General features: G+C 58.8%; 3 protein-coding genes across 3 annotated transcripts; 2 read left to right on the plus strand and 1 right to left on the minus strand.

Moving 5' to 3' along the window:
• Positions 1 to 837: 837 nt before the first annotated feature.
• On the plus strand, positions 838 to 5,770 carry BJ171DRAFT_576453 (JmjC domain, hydroxylase-domain-containing protein; the record flags this gene model as incomplete). Its single annotated transcript, XM_053113753.1, has 14 exons — positions 838 to 2,056; positions 2,260 to 2,386; positions 2,529 to 2,556; positions 2,705 to 2,751; positions 2,832 to 2,847; positions 2,936 to 3,124; positions 3,274 to 3,975; positions 4,068 to 4,158; positions 4,267 to 4,352; positions 4,496 to 4,555; positions 4,712 to 4,825; positions 4,913 to 5,004; positions 5,224 to 5,280; positions 5,428 to 5,770. 14 exons carry the CDS (start codon positions 838 to 840, stop codon positions 5,768 to 5,770), a joined length of 3,171 nt encoding a protein of 1,056 aa, XP_052971743.1.
• A 124-nt stretch (positions 5,771 to 5,894) lies between these two features.
• Positions 5,895 to 8,384, minus strand: BJ171DRAFT_564198 (phosphatase 2C-like domain-containing protein). Its single transcript, XM_053113295.1, has 3 exons — positions 7,658 to 8,384; positions 6,878 to 7,401; positions 5,895 to 6,620 (listed from the first exon to the last, which is right to left on the minus strand). The coding sequence occupies exons 1-3, from the start codon at positions 8,218 to 8,220 to the stop codon at positions 5,944 to 5,946; spliced, it is 1,764 nt and encodes a 587-aa protein (XP_052971744.1). The 5' UTR covers positions 8,221 to 8,384; the 3' UTR covers positions 5,895 to 5,943.
• On the plus strand, positions 8,385 to 12,049 carry BJ171DRAFT_484667 (GPI transamidase component PIG-T). Its single transcript, XM_053109020.1, has 11 exons — positions 8,385 to 8,763; positions 8,987 to 9,158; positions 9,337 to 9,503; positions 9,645 to 9,739; positions 9,905 to 9,991; positions 10,165 to 10,249; positions 10,334 to 10,501; positions 10,646 to 10,705; positions 10,929 to 11,135; positions 11,357 to 11,540; positions 11,640 to 12,049. The coding sequence occupies exons 1-11, from the start codon at positions 8,583 to 8,585 to the stop codon at positions 11,923 to 11,925; spliced, it is 1,692 nt and encodes a 563-aa protein (XP_052971745.1). The 5' UTR covers positions 8,385 to 8,582; the 3' UTR covers positions 11,926 to 12,049.
• The last annotated feature ends 1 nt before the right edge of the window (position 12,050 follows it).

Consider the following 12,050-nt stretch of genomic DNA (forward strand, 5'->3'; position numbering starts at 1 on the left):
AGTGGACATCGTTCGATATTGGACGTTGTTGGACGTCGTTGGACGTCGTTAGAAGCGCCATTGAACATCGTTGGCCAGCGATATCAAACAGCGGCCTCGGTTGTTGATACCGACTGTCGAATGCCGATTCCGGCCGGCCGAGCGAGAGCGGCCAAGCTCAGTTCGCCCGGCAGAGCGGCCCACCGTCCGTGCGCTTCCAGATGCTTCTCAGCGGGGCCCGTCGCTCTTGCCCGTCCATCGGTGCCCGAATCACTCGTTCTGCTCGTTCTGCTCGTCCGCCGAGGGCCCTCTTGCTCGCCCATCTCGCATCCAGAATCGCTTGCAGAATCGCTTCCCGTCCTCCAGCGCTCTCTCCTCCCGTCAGCCCATCTGTCCATCTGTCCATCTGTCCATCTGCCCCATCGGCCCCTTGATCCTCCATCTTCTCGCCATTACCGCCGTGCCTGTGCACAGAATCGCCTTCACTCCCCACCAGCACATTCACCACATCCACCGCTCGATCGCTCGGCATCACTTGCCGCCGTCGCTTGTTGCCATCGCTCGTTCGCTACCGTCGCCGCCCATCCACATCCACACCCACATCCACATCCACACCCACATCCACATCCACACCCTCGCCCATTCCCAGTCGCTGGACATCCTCCGCCGTCGCCCATGATCGTACCGTCTGGCGACCCTCGCTGCAGCATCGGTGCTCTCTCATCCGGGATCCCAGCCGAGGCGATCGACGGATGCAAGGCACAGACCATCCATCCGGGCCTCGCAGTCACTCCACTCCCCGCTCATCATCCTGCGGCCCTCGCTGCCGTCCCTCTCTCCACCCAGGCTCCGTCTCACATGGATGTTGCAGCGCTCGCTGCTACCGAGGTCCTCCCGATACCACCTTCAGCTTCTGCCTCGACAGCAACCGCCTTGCCCATCCCATCGAGCGTCGCTGCTTCGACCTTGTCACCAGCCGTTGCCCCCAATTCGTCCCAGCTCGAGCCGCTGTCGAATGCACAGACTGCTCTCGCTCCTACCACACCCACCACACCTGCTGCAATCGTCCCTGCAACGCCCGACCACTACTTTGAGCCCAAGGGTGTGCCCGTCTTCAAGCCAACGTGGGAAGAGTTCAGGGACTTCAAGTCCTTTGTCGCCTCGGTTGAGCCCCTTGGCTACGAGGCCGGCCTGGTCAAAATCATCCCACCGACCGAGTGGATCGATCAGGTTTGCCGGCAGCACTCGGTCCTGGCCACCTCCCTCCCGAGCATTCATATCCGGAAGCCCATTGTCCAGAATATCAATGGTGGAGGTCTTCCCGCTGGCGCCTATCGGCAGCTCAACGTCGAGGCAAAGAATCCAAGCACCTACAACATCCAGGAGTGGTTTGAGCTCACCGAGACACCCGAACATCACACTCCCACCGCCGCGACCAAAGATCGCTCCTATGAGAAGCTCAGCAACCCTCTCCGGTCTCTCAAAAAGCCCGTCCGGCACTCGACTGTGGGCATTTCTGCTGTGGCTCAGGCTTCCGCATGCCAATTGCCTGCAGTTCCTCAGCAGCAGCCCCAGCAGCCAAGCGAGTCGGTATCCTCCATGGCCGAACCATCACCACTCGGGGCTGCCATACCGGCCCCACAAGTGTCTGCGAATTGTGCTCCCGCTGTCGACCCGATCAACAGCTCAGTACCGAGTGCATCACCCACGGCGGACCCACAACCTGCTGCTGCAGCTGAAGACTCGGAACTCATGATGCCAGTGCAGGGGTCCGATGCCGTCGCGCCGCCGAATCCCGGAATCCTGGGACCTGATGACAAACCAACGGCCCGTGACGACAATGCGGCCAATGCGGCCAATGCGGCCGATGCCGGGTCGCTGACCAACCCTCCGTCCGAGGGCGCAGCCCACCCTGCCGAGCCCTCCATCTCCAAACCTCCAAGACGCAAGCGGGACAGCGGCGCGGCCCTGGAGCACGACGCTGTGCCGATCCAGTTCGATGTGAGCGAGCTGCGGACACCATACGACCTTGAGTACTGCAAGAGTCTGGAGCGATACTACTGGCGGAATTTGACATGTAAGTGCCTGAGGCTGTGCTATCTGTGATCTACGGGCTCATGCCAAGATAGTGAATCACATGGAGGTTTGGCTCGCGGCTCGTCGGCAGGTATCCAGAGAAGTGTGGATGCTGGCGTGAGATTTGGCTTGGCTTGACTTGGCTTGGCGGCGGATGATACAGCGGACACAGCAGGGAGGCGCTGACTCACACCGTCCCTCTAGACCTTGCGCCACTCTATGGTGCCGACCTCCCGGGCTCTCTATTCAGCAGCGAGGTGACGTCGTGGAATCCGCAGTGCCTGGACAGTCTGCTCAAGTCGATCCGCAAGAAGCTCCCTGGAGTGAATCGGTATGGAAGACGATTGAGATCTGAACAGGAAGCTGCTCCGGTGTACGCTGATTCTGAAAAGCCGCTGCTTGACTCACAATTTCACCCCTCCACCCCTCCACCCCTCCACCACTCCACCACTCCATCGCTTCGTGCGTCCAAGGCCGTATTTGTATTGGGGCATGTGGAAGGTACTCATTGTGACTGCCGGTCAACACCCTCTACAGCCACCCCCATTCAATTCACTGGGTGGACATGCTCAGTCCACCACAGCGTTGATGCACAGACCTTGATTGCTGATATTCTTCTACGCATCCTCTCTTTGTGTCTCCTCGAAAGGCCACCTTTGCTTGGCATGTCGAGGACATGGACCTGTTTTCCATAAAGTAAGTCCTGCACATGTCTCGTGTCCTCAAGCACCCCGCCAGCTGCTCAGTCTAACAATTCGCAACAATCGTTATTTCAGCTACATTCATTTCGGAGTAAGTACTGCTTGATCCCACGCTGTCTGCCACCGGCCAGCCGCCGCTGCGCCATGTCTTGGTGTAGAGCTGACAGTTCCTCCTACAGGCTCCCAAGCAGTGGTACGTTGTGCCGCCCAAGCACGGCAAAAAGTTCGAGTCTGTGGCCAGGGCCATATTCCACTACGAGGCTGCCCAGTGTCCCGAGTTCCTCCGCCATAAGACCTCGATCATGTCACCAAAGTTGCTGCGCGACAACCACGTTCCGTTCCACACACTCATTCAACAACCGGGCGAGGTGAGTCCCCCCCCCCACCGATTACGAACCATTGGACGCCACTCCGTTGTGTTTCTATTTCGGTTTTCTATCAGCCCGACTTGATGCCGTGGCGTGTGCTTCGCCGGCCTGACTCACGCTTCGGATCCCGTATTCGTGTCTGTCGGCAGATCGTCATCACCTTCCCCTCGGCCTATCATCAAGGATACAACCTCGGCTTCAACTGCGCCGAATCTGTCAACTTTGCCACGGAGAGCTGGCTCCCGATCGGCAAGAAGGCTCGATACTGCCGCTGTGTCAGCGACAGTGTCAGGCTGGATGTGCCGCGGCTCTTTGAGGACAGCCCAAAGCCAAAGTCAAAGAAGCACAAGGCAGAACCCGCTGCTGATGACGCCCAGAAGACGCAGGAGTCGCCACGAAAAGTGCAGAAGCCGAAAGCGAAGCTGTGCATGTGCGAGGCTGCTGCCCAAGGTCCATCCGATGCTGGCTCAGAGGGCGCGACCGAGACTGATGTGGCGAAGGATGGTATCAAAGCCGATGCTGCGCAAGATAGCAAAGCTGATTCGACAACGAATGGCAAAGTCGATGTGAAGAAAACGCCCAAGAAAGCCTCCCCCAAGGAACCAAAGACACCCGCCAAGAACGATGGCAGTGTGCCGGCCAAGAAGAGCTCAAAGAAGGTCAAGGCCGAGCCCAAAGACCGCGGCACCGAGAGCGCGGGTGGTACTCTACCCGTCCCGCATGGAGCTGCGTTGCCGAGCCCCGGCTCTGAACACAAGCGCAAGGTGCCAGACGAAAGCCTGGATCACCCGACACTACCATCCACACCCAAGACCCCAAAGAAGCCCAAGACTAAGCCCGAGCCTCAAAAGGTACCGTTGGCGAGAGTCTCGCACCTGGCCCGGCCCAACCTCGCTCCCAGCATGGGCCGCGTGTGATTTGCTCACGCTTTTGTCCCGTGCAGTGCTGTCTATGCCCCAATATCGGCGAGGAGCTCCTCCCCACCGACCAGCCCAAGAAATGGGCACACCGTCTGTGCGCCACATATGTCACAGGTATGCGCTCTTCCTCCCGCGGCTGCATCCGTGCATTTGCTACCGGCCCATTTTTGATCCTGTCAGTGCGCTGCATCCATCGCCCTCTCGTCCATTGTGTTGATCTAGAAACAAGCATCGGCCCCGACCCTGAGAACAAGGAACGCGAAATAGTTACGGGGGTCGGCAATATTCCCAAGGCACGGTGGTCACTGGTGAGTCCTCAGAGTGGATGACATCGTCGCAGCGGCATCGTCGCAATGGCGTCCGGAACAGCGACGCCACCCGCGAGCACCTCGTATGGACCAAATCAAGTCATCGCATTGACGAGTGGTTCGACGACATCTTGGTGCCTCAGAAATGCTCCCTGTGTAAATCCAAGGGTTCCAAGTACGGTGCGCCTGTGCAGTGCAGCAAGGTACGGCTATCGACTGACACTGCATCCGTGGGTTCCGTGTATCACCTCGCTCGAACTGCTTCTGGGTTGCTGAAGACGGAGCGACGTGACCCATCTCCATCGTGCCTGGCCATGTGAGACTACTGGACTGCATCCTAATGCTGATGAAATCTACAGGGCATGTGTCTCAGCGCTTTCCATATCACCTGTGCCAAGAACGCTGGTCTCCATCTTGGTGAGGCGCTCGAGGGCGCCGGAGTCATGGAGATTCTCTGTCCGCGCCACGATGAGGTGAGTTTTGATACAGCGCCAATCTTGTTCGGGTGTATCGCTCAAGCTGCCCCCACTTACTTGTCTCTCATGATCCCGCAACGCCAGCGAACGGAGACACAGCGACGATTAGATAAGGAGAAGATGCTGGAGGAGTCGCGGTCGCGGATACAGCCAGGCGACTGGGTCGTCATCAAACAGTGAGTGCCGTGGTTTGCTTCAGGATTCTCTTGCTGCAGCTCGGGCCCAGACTCGCACTTGTCGATCGTATTTGATCAAAGTGCAAAGCTCGAGGCGATTGCGTGTCTGGGGATGATCTGGCGATCGCTTAGAGCATCTCTCGAGACAACGGACTCGTTGCACTCCATTGGGGCTATACTGTGACGACTGTGTCTGACCTTCGTGCCTCGTTCCTCCAGCGACAACGGTGGGTGCTACGAAGCCCTTGTACAAGAAAACCAACGCGAGAGTCGATCGTGAGTATCCATATGGTTGATGGCGCGCTATCGCACCGCAGCCATGGTCTGTTTGCGATGCGCAGAAGCACTTCCGATCAATCGCCCGGTCAACGGTATCTGCTTGGGCACATGGGTTGCTGACCCGGGCAATCTGTTTCCCCACAGGTGCAAGGTGTTTTTGTCCGTGGGATGCTATTCGGTTGTGCCGTGGCTGGCGATCGAGAAAGTCTTCAAGATCCAGCCTGATGCCCACTTGCCCCCGGCCACGGCTCAGACAGATGCGCCGCCCCCTGAAATGCAGTGCTGTGCGCCTCAGGCACCGCCGACATCGGTGGTCGCTTCAATCAGCCCTGCAGTGATCAGCCCCGCAGCGATCAGCCCTGCTCCGACCGGCCCTGTATCGACCGGCCCTTCTCCTCCTCCTGCCACACTTTCATATCCCTCAGTCCAACCTGGCGTGCCAGTTAGCCACAGCCTGGCCCCAGCCTTCGATAATATGGCCCATTGATCATTCTACCCAAATACACTGCCGAGCCCCGGGCATTCTTGCCTGCCATCGAGACATAGTCACACTTGACAAGCGCGATGGACCCTCGTTTCCGCCTCTCGTCTCCCCCGAGCTCTTGCACCAGTCATGGGCCAAGAAACCAAGATTTCGAGCTGTATTTGCTCAGTCCAGGCTCAGTTGGGTCGGGGAGCGACCGCCAGGAATCGGACATATTCCTTTAGTCGCTGTTTGCGCTGGGTAAAGCTACCGGTCCCGACGAGACGGAGCCGGGGCGGCTGTTCAGACTTGGATGAGGCTGAGGCTGGGGCTGAGGCTGACGAGCTTGCAGCACTTTGGTCGTCCAAGCTAGCATGGTTCTCAGGCCCGCCAAAGAGCACGACGTTCACGGTGATGTCGTCACGGTGGCGACGGCTGTGCGGGGCAGGGATGCCCAGCAGTCGGCCGATCTTGTCGTCGTCTTTTCCACCAAAGGCATTACGGATCAAGTGCGTTGCGAGGTTATCGTCGACATAGCTGAAGCCGGCGACACGCTCGGGGCTGAGGTCGTTGAACTGCAGGTTCTTTTGCTGGCTGCTGGCTTCGGCCGGGTATGCGGGCGGCGGGACGAGCCGCTTGCGCTCGAGCTGGCCGGCGACCAGGTGCACACACTCCTCACTCGAGAGCTCGTCATAGAGACCATCCGAGCCAAGCACGAGGAACTTGTCCTTGGAGGGATCGAGCTCGTAGTGGACGACTTCAGGCTCGGCCGTGACATAGGGCGGGGTGTAGTAGTGGGGCGGGCACCCACGCTTTCCCAGATGCGGCCACACCAACCTCTGGACAGAAACGGGCCACTTGTAACGCGAGTCGCCTGCGGGAGCACACAAAAAGGCCGATCAGCTATCCAAAGCTCGTTACGGGCCAAGGTGTTGTCGTTGCAACACTATCGCAGGCAGGGAATGACGCGCGGCAGCGATGGGGCCGTGAGCGACACGGCGTTGACGGTGATGCTGCCGGTGTGATACTGCTGATGATGTGATACTGCCGCCGGTGTGATACTGCTGATGATGTGGATGCGGATGCCAGATAGAGTTTGCATGACCGTCAGCACCGCAAACCGTTGCTTACCAAAGGCTCGGGTGGGCATCAGTCCGCCGAGGACACGGCCCTTGACGACCACCGTTTCCAGTTCGCCAGGGTGCTCGTCGAGCAACCGTCCGTACTCGCGGGCATTCTTCACCGTCTGGTCGACCGAGAGCGGAATGGTATCGAAGCTGCCATCGGTCTGTCTCCGGCCCACGACGGCGCGGCTGTCGCCCGTGCAGGCGACGTACAGATCATTGCCCTCGATGTAGGCCAGGATGGCACACGACCCAGATGCAGCAGGACGGAGGGCCGCGAGGATGTATGCAAGGCCGGCCTGGTCGGGAGTCTCCGGCTCGAAAGCAGCATTGACCAGGTCCGAGTCCATGGCCCTGAAAGCCTCCTTCAGTGCATCCGTGATGAGCTGTTTGCGGGAGATCTCGGGCGACGGCCAGATCCAGGACCAGATCGACGGCTCGGACTGCTTCTTGATCGCATGGGCCACGTAGCTCGAGAGCTCGCGCGATAGAATGCGGGCGGTATGGGGGCCGCCATGGCCGTCAAAGATACTGCATGGGCGAGAATGGGTGATCGAGAGAGATAGGTGATCGAGAAGTCGCAGCCAGCAATGTCGGCGGAACGGGGTTAGATAGAAGATATGGATTCTGCACAAAAGATGTCCAGAGCAATCGGATGGCAAGGACATCGAGTCGTGTCCCCGATGTCGGCGGACCCGATATCGTCCATCTCGGCCGTCGAGTCACTTTCGTGAGCCTGAACGCAGCCGATGTAAACCCAAGGCAGGGGGGGGTGTTCGAGCATTACCCAAAGACAACGGCACCATTGTCAAGCTGGTCCTCGCAGTGATAGTCCTCGATGGCAGGGTTGCTGGCAACTTGGTTGATATGGTACTGCACGACAGGCGGGCTTGGAGGAGCTGAACCGGGAGACTTTGGGGCAACCAGATCGTGCACAGCGATAGACACGTCGTACTGGTTGTGCTCCAGGATACCGGTGACTTCGGCGGGAGAGAGGAGTTTTGCGCCGAGCTTGGAGAGATTCGTGGACAGTTTGGAGGAAGGTTCGTGCCGGTGGACCGCCCCGGCGGTGTCTGGATCCTCGGTTGGGAAGATGAAGTAGAATGCCACGGCCGAGACCAAGAGCACTGCGGAGAAGCGGGCTGCGGTCGAGAGGAAGGAGGGCGGGGCGGCCTGAGAGCCGGGTCCGGATGAGGTAGCAAACCCTGCGACGGATAGGAGGCCAGACGAGGCATGTAGGCGGCCAGATCTGGCGACGGCAAGGGGAGCGATGCTGATCGAGCGAGCGCCCAGCCCGGAAGCAGCGCGGAGGAGGCGAGTGCCCGAGATCGCCGAGCGGACGAGAGCCATGGCGTGCGAGCAGAGAGGGGTTGCTGGACTGAGCGGGGGGGGGGGCAAGATCAACCCGACGACATGCGCTGGGCGTCGATGCGGGAGGAGGGCTCAGATGCGGTCCAAGATGGAGCGAGGCAGAAGCAGCGACGGGACTGACGGAAACCCAGCGCGACCGGCTCTGTCTGCGATCCAACCCCGGAGGGACACTGCCCCGTCGGGATCGACATCGTCGACATCATCGATATCATCAATATTAATCAACACCGCCGCATCGATATCATCGATATTATATACACCGCCGCATCGATATCATCGGCAGCGTGGGCGATTCTCCAAGCAGCCAATCCAGACAAGCGGCCCAGCCAAACGATACAGACATGCCCGTCTCGGCGTCGGCGCTGTTCATCCTCGGCGCTCTGGTCCTCTCATCGGTCCAGGCGCTCTCCGGCGAGACCTACCGCGAGCGGCTGTCGCTCTCGCAGCTTCCCGACGGCACCGTCCTTGGTGTCTTTGACTTTAACCGATCCTTCTCGCCGGCTGTGCTGTCTGAGGCCCAAGGTGAGGCTCTGAGCACTGATGTCGTTGCTCCGCGTGCCCTGGCTCGAACATGCCACCGCTGTGCCGGGCTGGCATATCGAATACCAGCGTCAGATCGAAGCGAGCAAAGGACTGCTCAGGATATGCGCTCTAATCCTGTCGATTGCTTGATGCTTGGGGGCGTGGCTCCTTCGATCCTCGTTCTGTGCTCTGGGTTCCTTCGATTCTCGTTCTGCATGACCAGCAAACCACTATTCGCTGCTTCCCCGAGCAATCGGCGAGATCATCCAGACATTCGAGGTGGCCGAACTCCACCTGACGTTCACACAGGGCCGCTACAACTACCGGAAATGGCCGATGGAGCCCTACGCAGCGCCGTCGGGTGTCGAGCTGTGGGCCTGGTTCCGCACCGCCGAGTAAGTGTTGCCGGCGAGACCTGCGCTTGACCGGAGAGGAATGGATGCGACGAGGACGAGATGAGCGCAGAGCCGCCGGCAGAATCGATGGGGCTGAGCGGCTTATCACCAGGTATGGCTCAGCATGGTGTCGGTTGAACAGTCGCTAATGTTCAGATGCTGCTGCTGCTTTCATCAGCACCGACGCCCGCTGGAAAGGCTTGACCAATGCCCTCTCGGGCCTCTTCTGTGCTTCGCTCAACTTTCTGGACGAGACCCTCACCACAAGCCCGCTGCATTCTTACGATCCGGAAGGGCATCATGCCAACGCCAGCCGTGCCGACCGACCACGATCCGCACGACCAGGTTGGGGCCGCAGACGATCCACAAGCCATCTCGGCGGTCATACCCTGTTGGGGTGCTCCGACGGTCGGGAATTCGTCGTTGTGGGGCCGTGGATATCGCAAGGGCATCTATTCTGACGTCCATGGGCTATGTCGCTCACAGGCAATCTGGAACTGCGACACGGCATCCTGTCGAACGAAATCACCTGCACCGAGAACCTGACTCCGTGGGCCAAGCTCCTGCCTTGCCAGACGAAGGTATGTGCTCACATCAGGAGTCTACCGGGGACGCTGCCATGAACCAGTACTCGACGGCATTGGCCGCTGATGGCTGCGTGCCATGTGATGAATTGCGGCGAGTTTAGCAAGTCCGGTGCATGTCCCTGTCGAGGCTGACGCCGCTGTCTCTCGCCAACGATGCAGTCCGGTATTGCCAGCCTCCTCAATGCGTACAAGATATACGACACCGAATACCACTCCATGTCAGTCCACGTCCAGCCTCAGTGCCAGGTACGCAAGTTACCACTCGCCGCTGTGTTCAAGTATCACACCTTTTTCTGGCCGGCATGCTCATCCTGAGCACCCACGACATGCCCATCCTGAGCACCCATACCATGCTGTGCACTGTCGACAGTCAGCGCGATGATTCACTCCCTTCCCATCTGGCTCGTTTTTGGTGTTAGGATGCCGAGTGTCGAGATTGGACCCTGGAGGTTTATCAGAGGCTTGTTGTCGCTGTGGATCCAAGACGCACAGTGAAGCAAAAGGGTGCGTGTCGGTCAATCTCACGATAACATTGCATCGGACGTGCCGCAGAGCTCAGCACTAACCATCCATACCTAATGCTCGAAGATTGGTCCATGTACCTGCTCTTTGGCCGGGAGATCCAAAACCAATGTCCGCTTGCCACAGACTCGACCGTCTCTGTCCAAAAGAACACGCACTCGGAATGGTTTGCATCCTCTGGCCTTGCCCTTCCTTCCAGCGAGAGCAACAGCCTCGAAGTCAGCTTGAGCAGCAGTAAGCATTCTGTTCCAGGAGTGCGCTCTTTGCGACCGTCGGCCCATGCGGTGCGGCCAGATGGGCTTGCGTGCTCTCGTATCGCAGCCCCTCCCCTGTGGCCTCAGCAACCTCACCTGTGTTCTACTCCGCGATGGCCAACAGGGCAGCCGGGACAGATCGTCAACCTCGGCATCAAGACTCCTGGGGGAAATCTTCCATACTGTAAGTCCAGTCGAGGATGTCTCCAAGCCGCTGCACTTCTAAGCAGAACAGATAGTCGATGTGCCAGATTCTCCTTGCCTGTGGCATGTCGAGTGCTCTATTCCCCACCGGGAGTCTTGTGGATGAAGCGGATGCCACAGCCTTTCTTCTCCTTCCGACTGACCCATCGCTTGATTTGCCCCCAATGAACTGATCCCAATCGATTCTCTGGACGGTACGGTAGTCTCGGGACTATTGCCGTCTGCCTCGCGGATTCAAGCACACCGATACTTGGTGGGGTTCGGCGCCAGTCAACCGGGAATGGCCACACGGCTGACCAACAGCGATGAGAAGCAGTCGTACCGGGTCGTCTTCTTCCAAACAATCCCGTGGTACCTGAAGCTCTATCTGCACACTCTCAAGGTCAAGACGATCGTCGGTAGTGAGCAAGGTAACGATCTGACGGGCCTTGTGTCTGCGATCACAGCTGTGGGCGTGAACGGGCCTTGCAGAATTCTGGGTGCATATCGCTTGTATGGCGTGTATCGCTTGTATGGCGTATATCGCTTGTTTGGCGCATATCGCTTGTATGGCATCCAGCAGCTCATTTCTCACGCACGGCTATTTATCTGCGGTGGGGTTGAACCATGCGGCCTTGTGATGTCTCTACAGAGGGCAAGCAACATCAATCTACGATTTACTACCAGCCATCGATCGACCGTGTCCGCCCAGGAATCCTCGAGATCGAAGTCACTCTGCCGCCCAAGACTGAGCTGCTGATCACCGTCGCGTTTGAATATGCTCTTGTTCGATACACCGAGCATCCGCCAGACTCGGAACGGGGCTTCCAACTCAGGTATGTCTCGCACCGGAGCCTCTGGCTGCATGATGTTTCTTTGATGGACCACCGATCCAAGGTTCTCGCTCACACTCACTCTCACTCTCACTCTCACAGCTCTGGGACTGTGAGCTACGTCCCTGCTCGATGCGAAGGCGCTTGTCGCTGGAGTCGGATCTACACCGAGCCTCTCCTCCTGGCCCTGCCCACGCCCGACTTTAGCATGCCCTACAACGTCATCACATTCACCTGCACCGTGATGGCGCTGTTCTTTGGCAGCATGTTCAATGCGCTCATCCGAGACTTTTCGGCCGTCAAGCTGACAGAGAAAGAGCTGGCAGAGCTGAAGAACGGCAGCGACGGTCAGAGTCGCAATTGGCTCAAGCGCCTGCTTTGGCGTTAGGCTGCGGGCTCGACCAAGGCATCTTCGATGCAATAAAGACCAACAACCTTAGCAATCAACACACAGGCAACCACAGATCGAACAATGCTGCAATAACAACGCACACGTCGTGCGTGCCGGTCGGT

Source organism: Polychytrium aggregatum (assembly GCF_025602895.1).
Source record: "Polychytrium aggregatum strain JEL109 chromosome Unknown BJ171scaffold_1, whole genome shotgun sequence".
NCBI classification, from domain to species: domain Eukaryota; kingdom Fungi; phylum Chytridiomycota; class Chytridiomycetes; order Polychytriales; genus Polychytrium; species Polychytrium aggregatum.

Bases quoted from the DNA above. Each gene is read 5' to 3' on its own strand.
- BJ171DRAFT_564198 (XM_053113295.1), bottom strand. From the start codon at position 8,220: ATGGCTCTCGTCCGCTCGGCGATCTCGGGCACTCGCCTCCTCCGCGCT. The intron at 7,402-7,657 runs GTAATGCTCGAA...TCGCCCATGCAG, and splicing joins AATGGTGCCGTTGTCTTTGG to TATCTTTGACGGCCATGGCG. The intron at 6,621-6,877 runs GTAAGCAACGGT...GTGCTCCCGCAG, and splicing joins GATGCCCACCCGAGCCTTTG to GCGACTCGCGTTACAAGTGG.
- BJ171DRAFT_484667 (XM_053109020.1), top strand. From the start codon at position 8,583: ATGCCCGTCTCGGCGTCGGCGCTGTTCATCCTCGGCGCTCTGGTCCTC. The intron at 8,764-8,986 runs GTGAGGCTCTGA...CTGCATGACCAG, and splicing joins TGTGCTGTCTGAGGCCCAAG to CAAACCACTATTCGCTGCTT. The intron at 9,740-9,904 runs GTATGTGCTCAC...CCAACGATGCAG, and splicing joins TCCTGCCTTGCCAGACGAAG to TCCGGTATTGCCAGCCTCCT.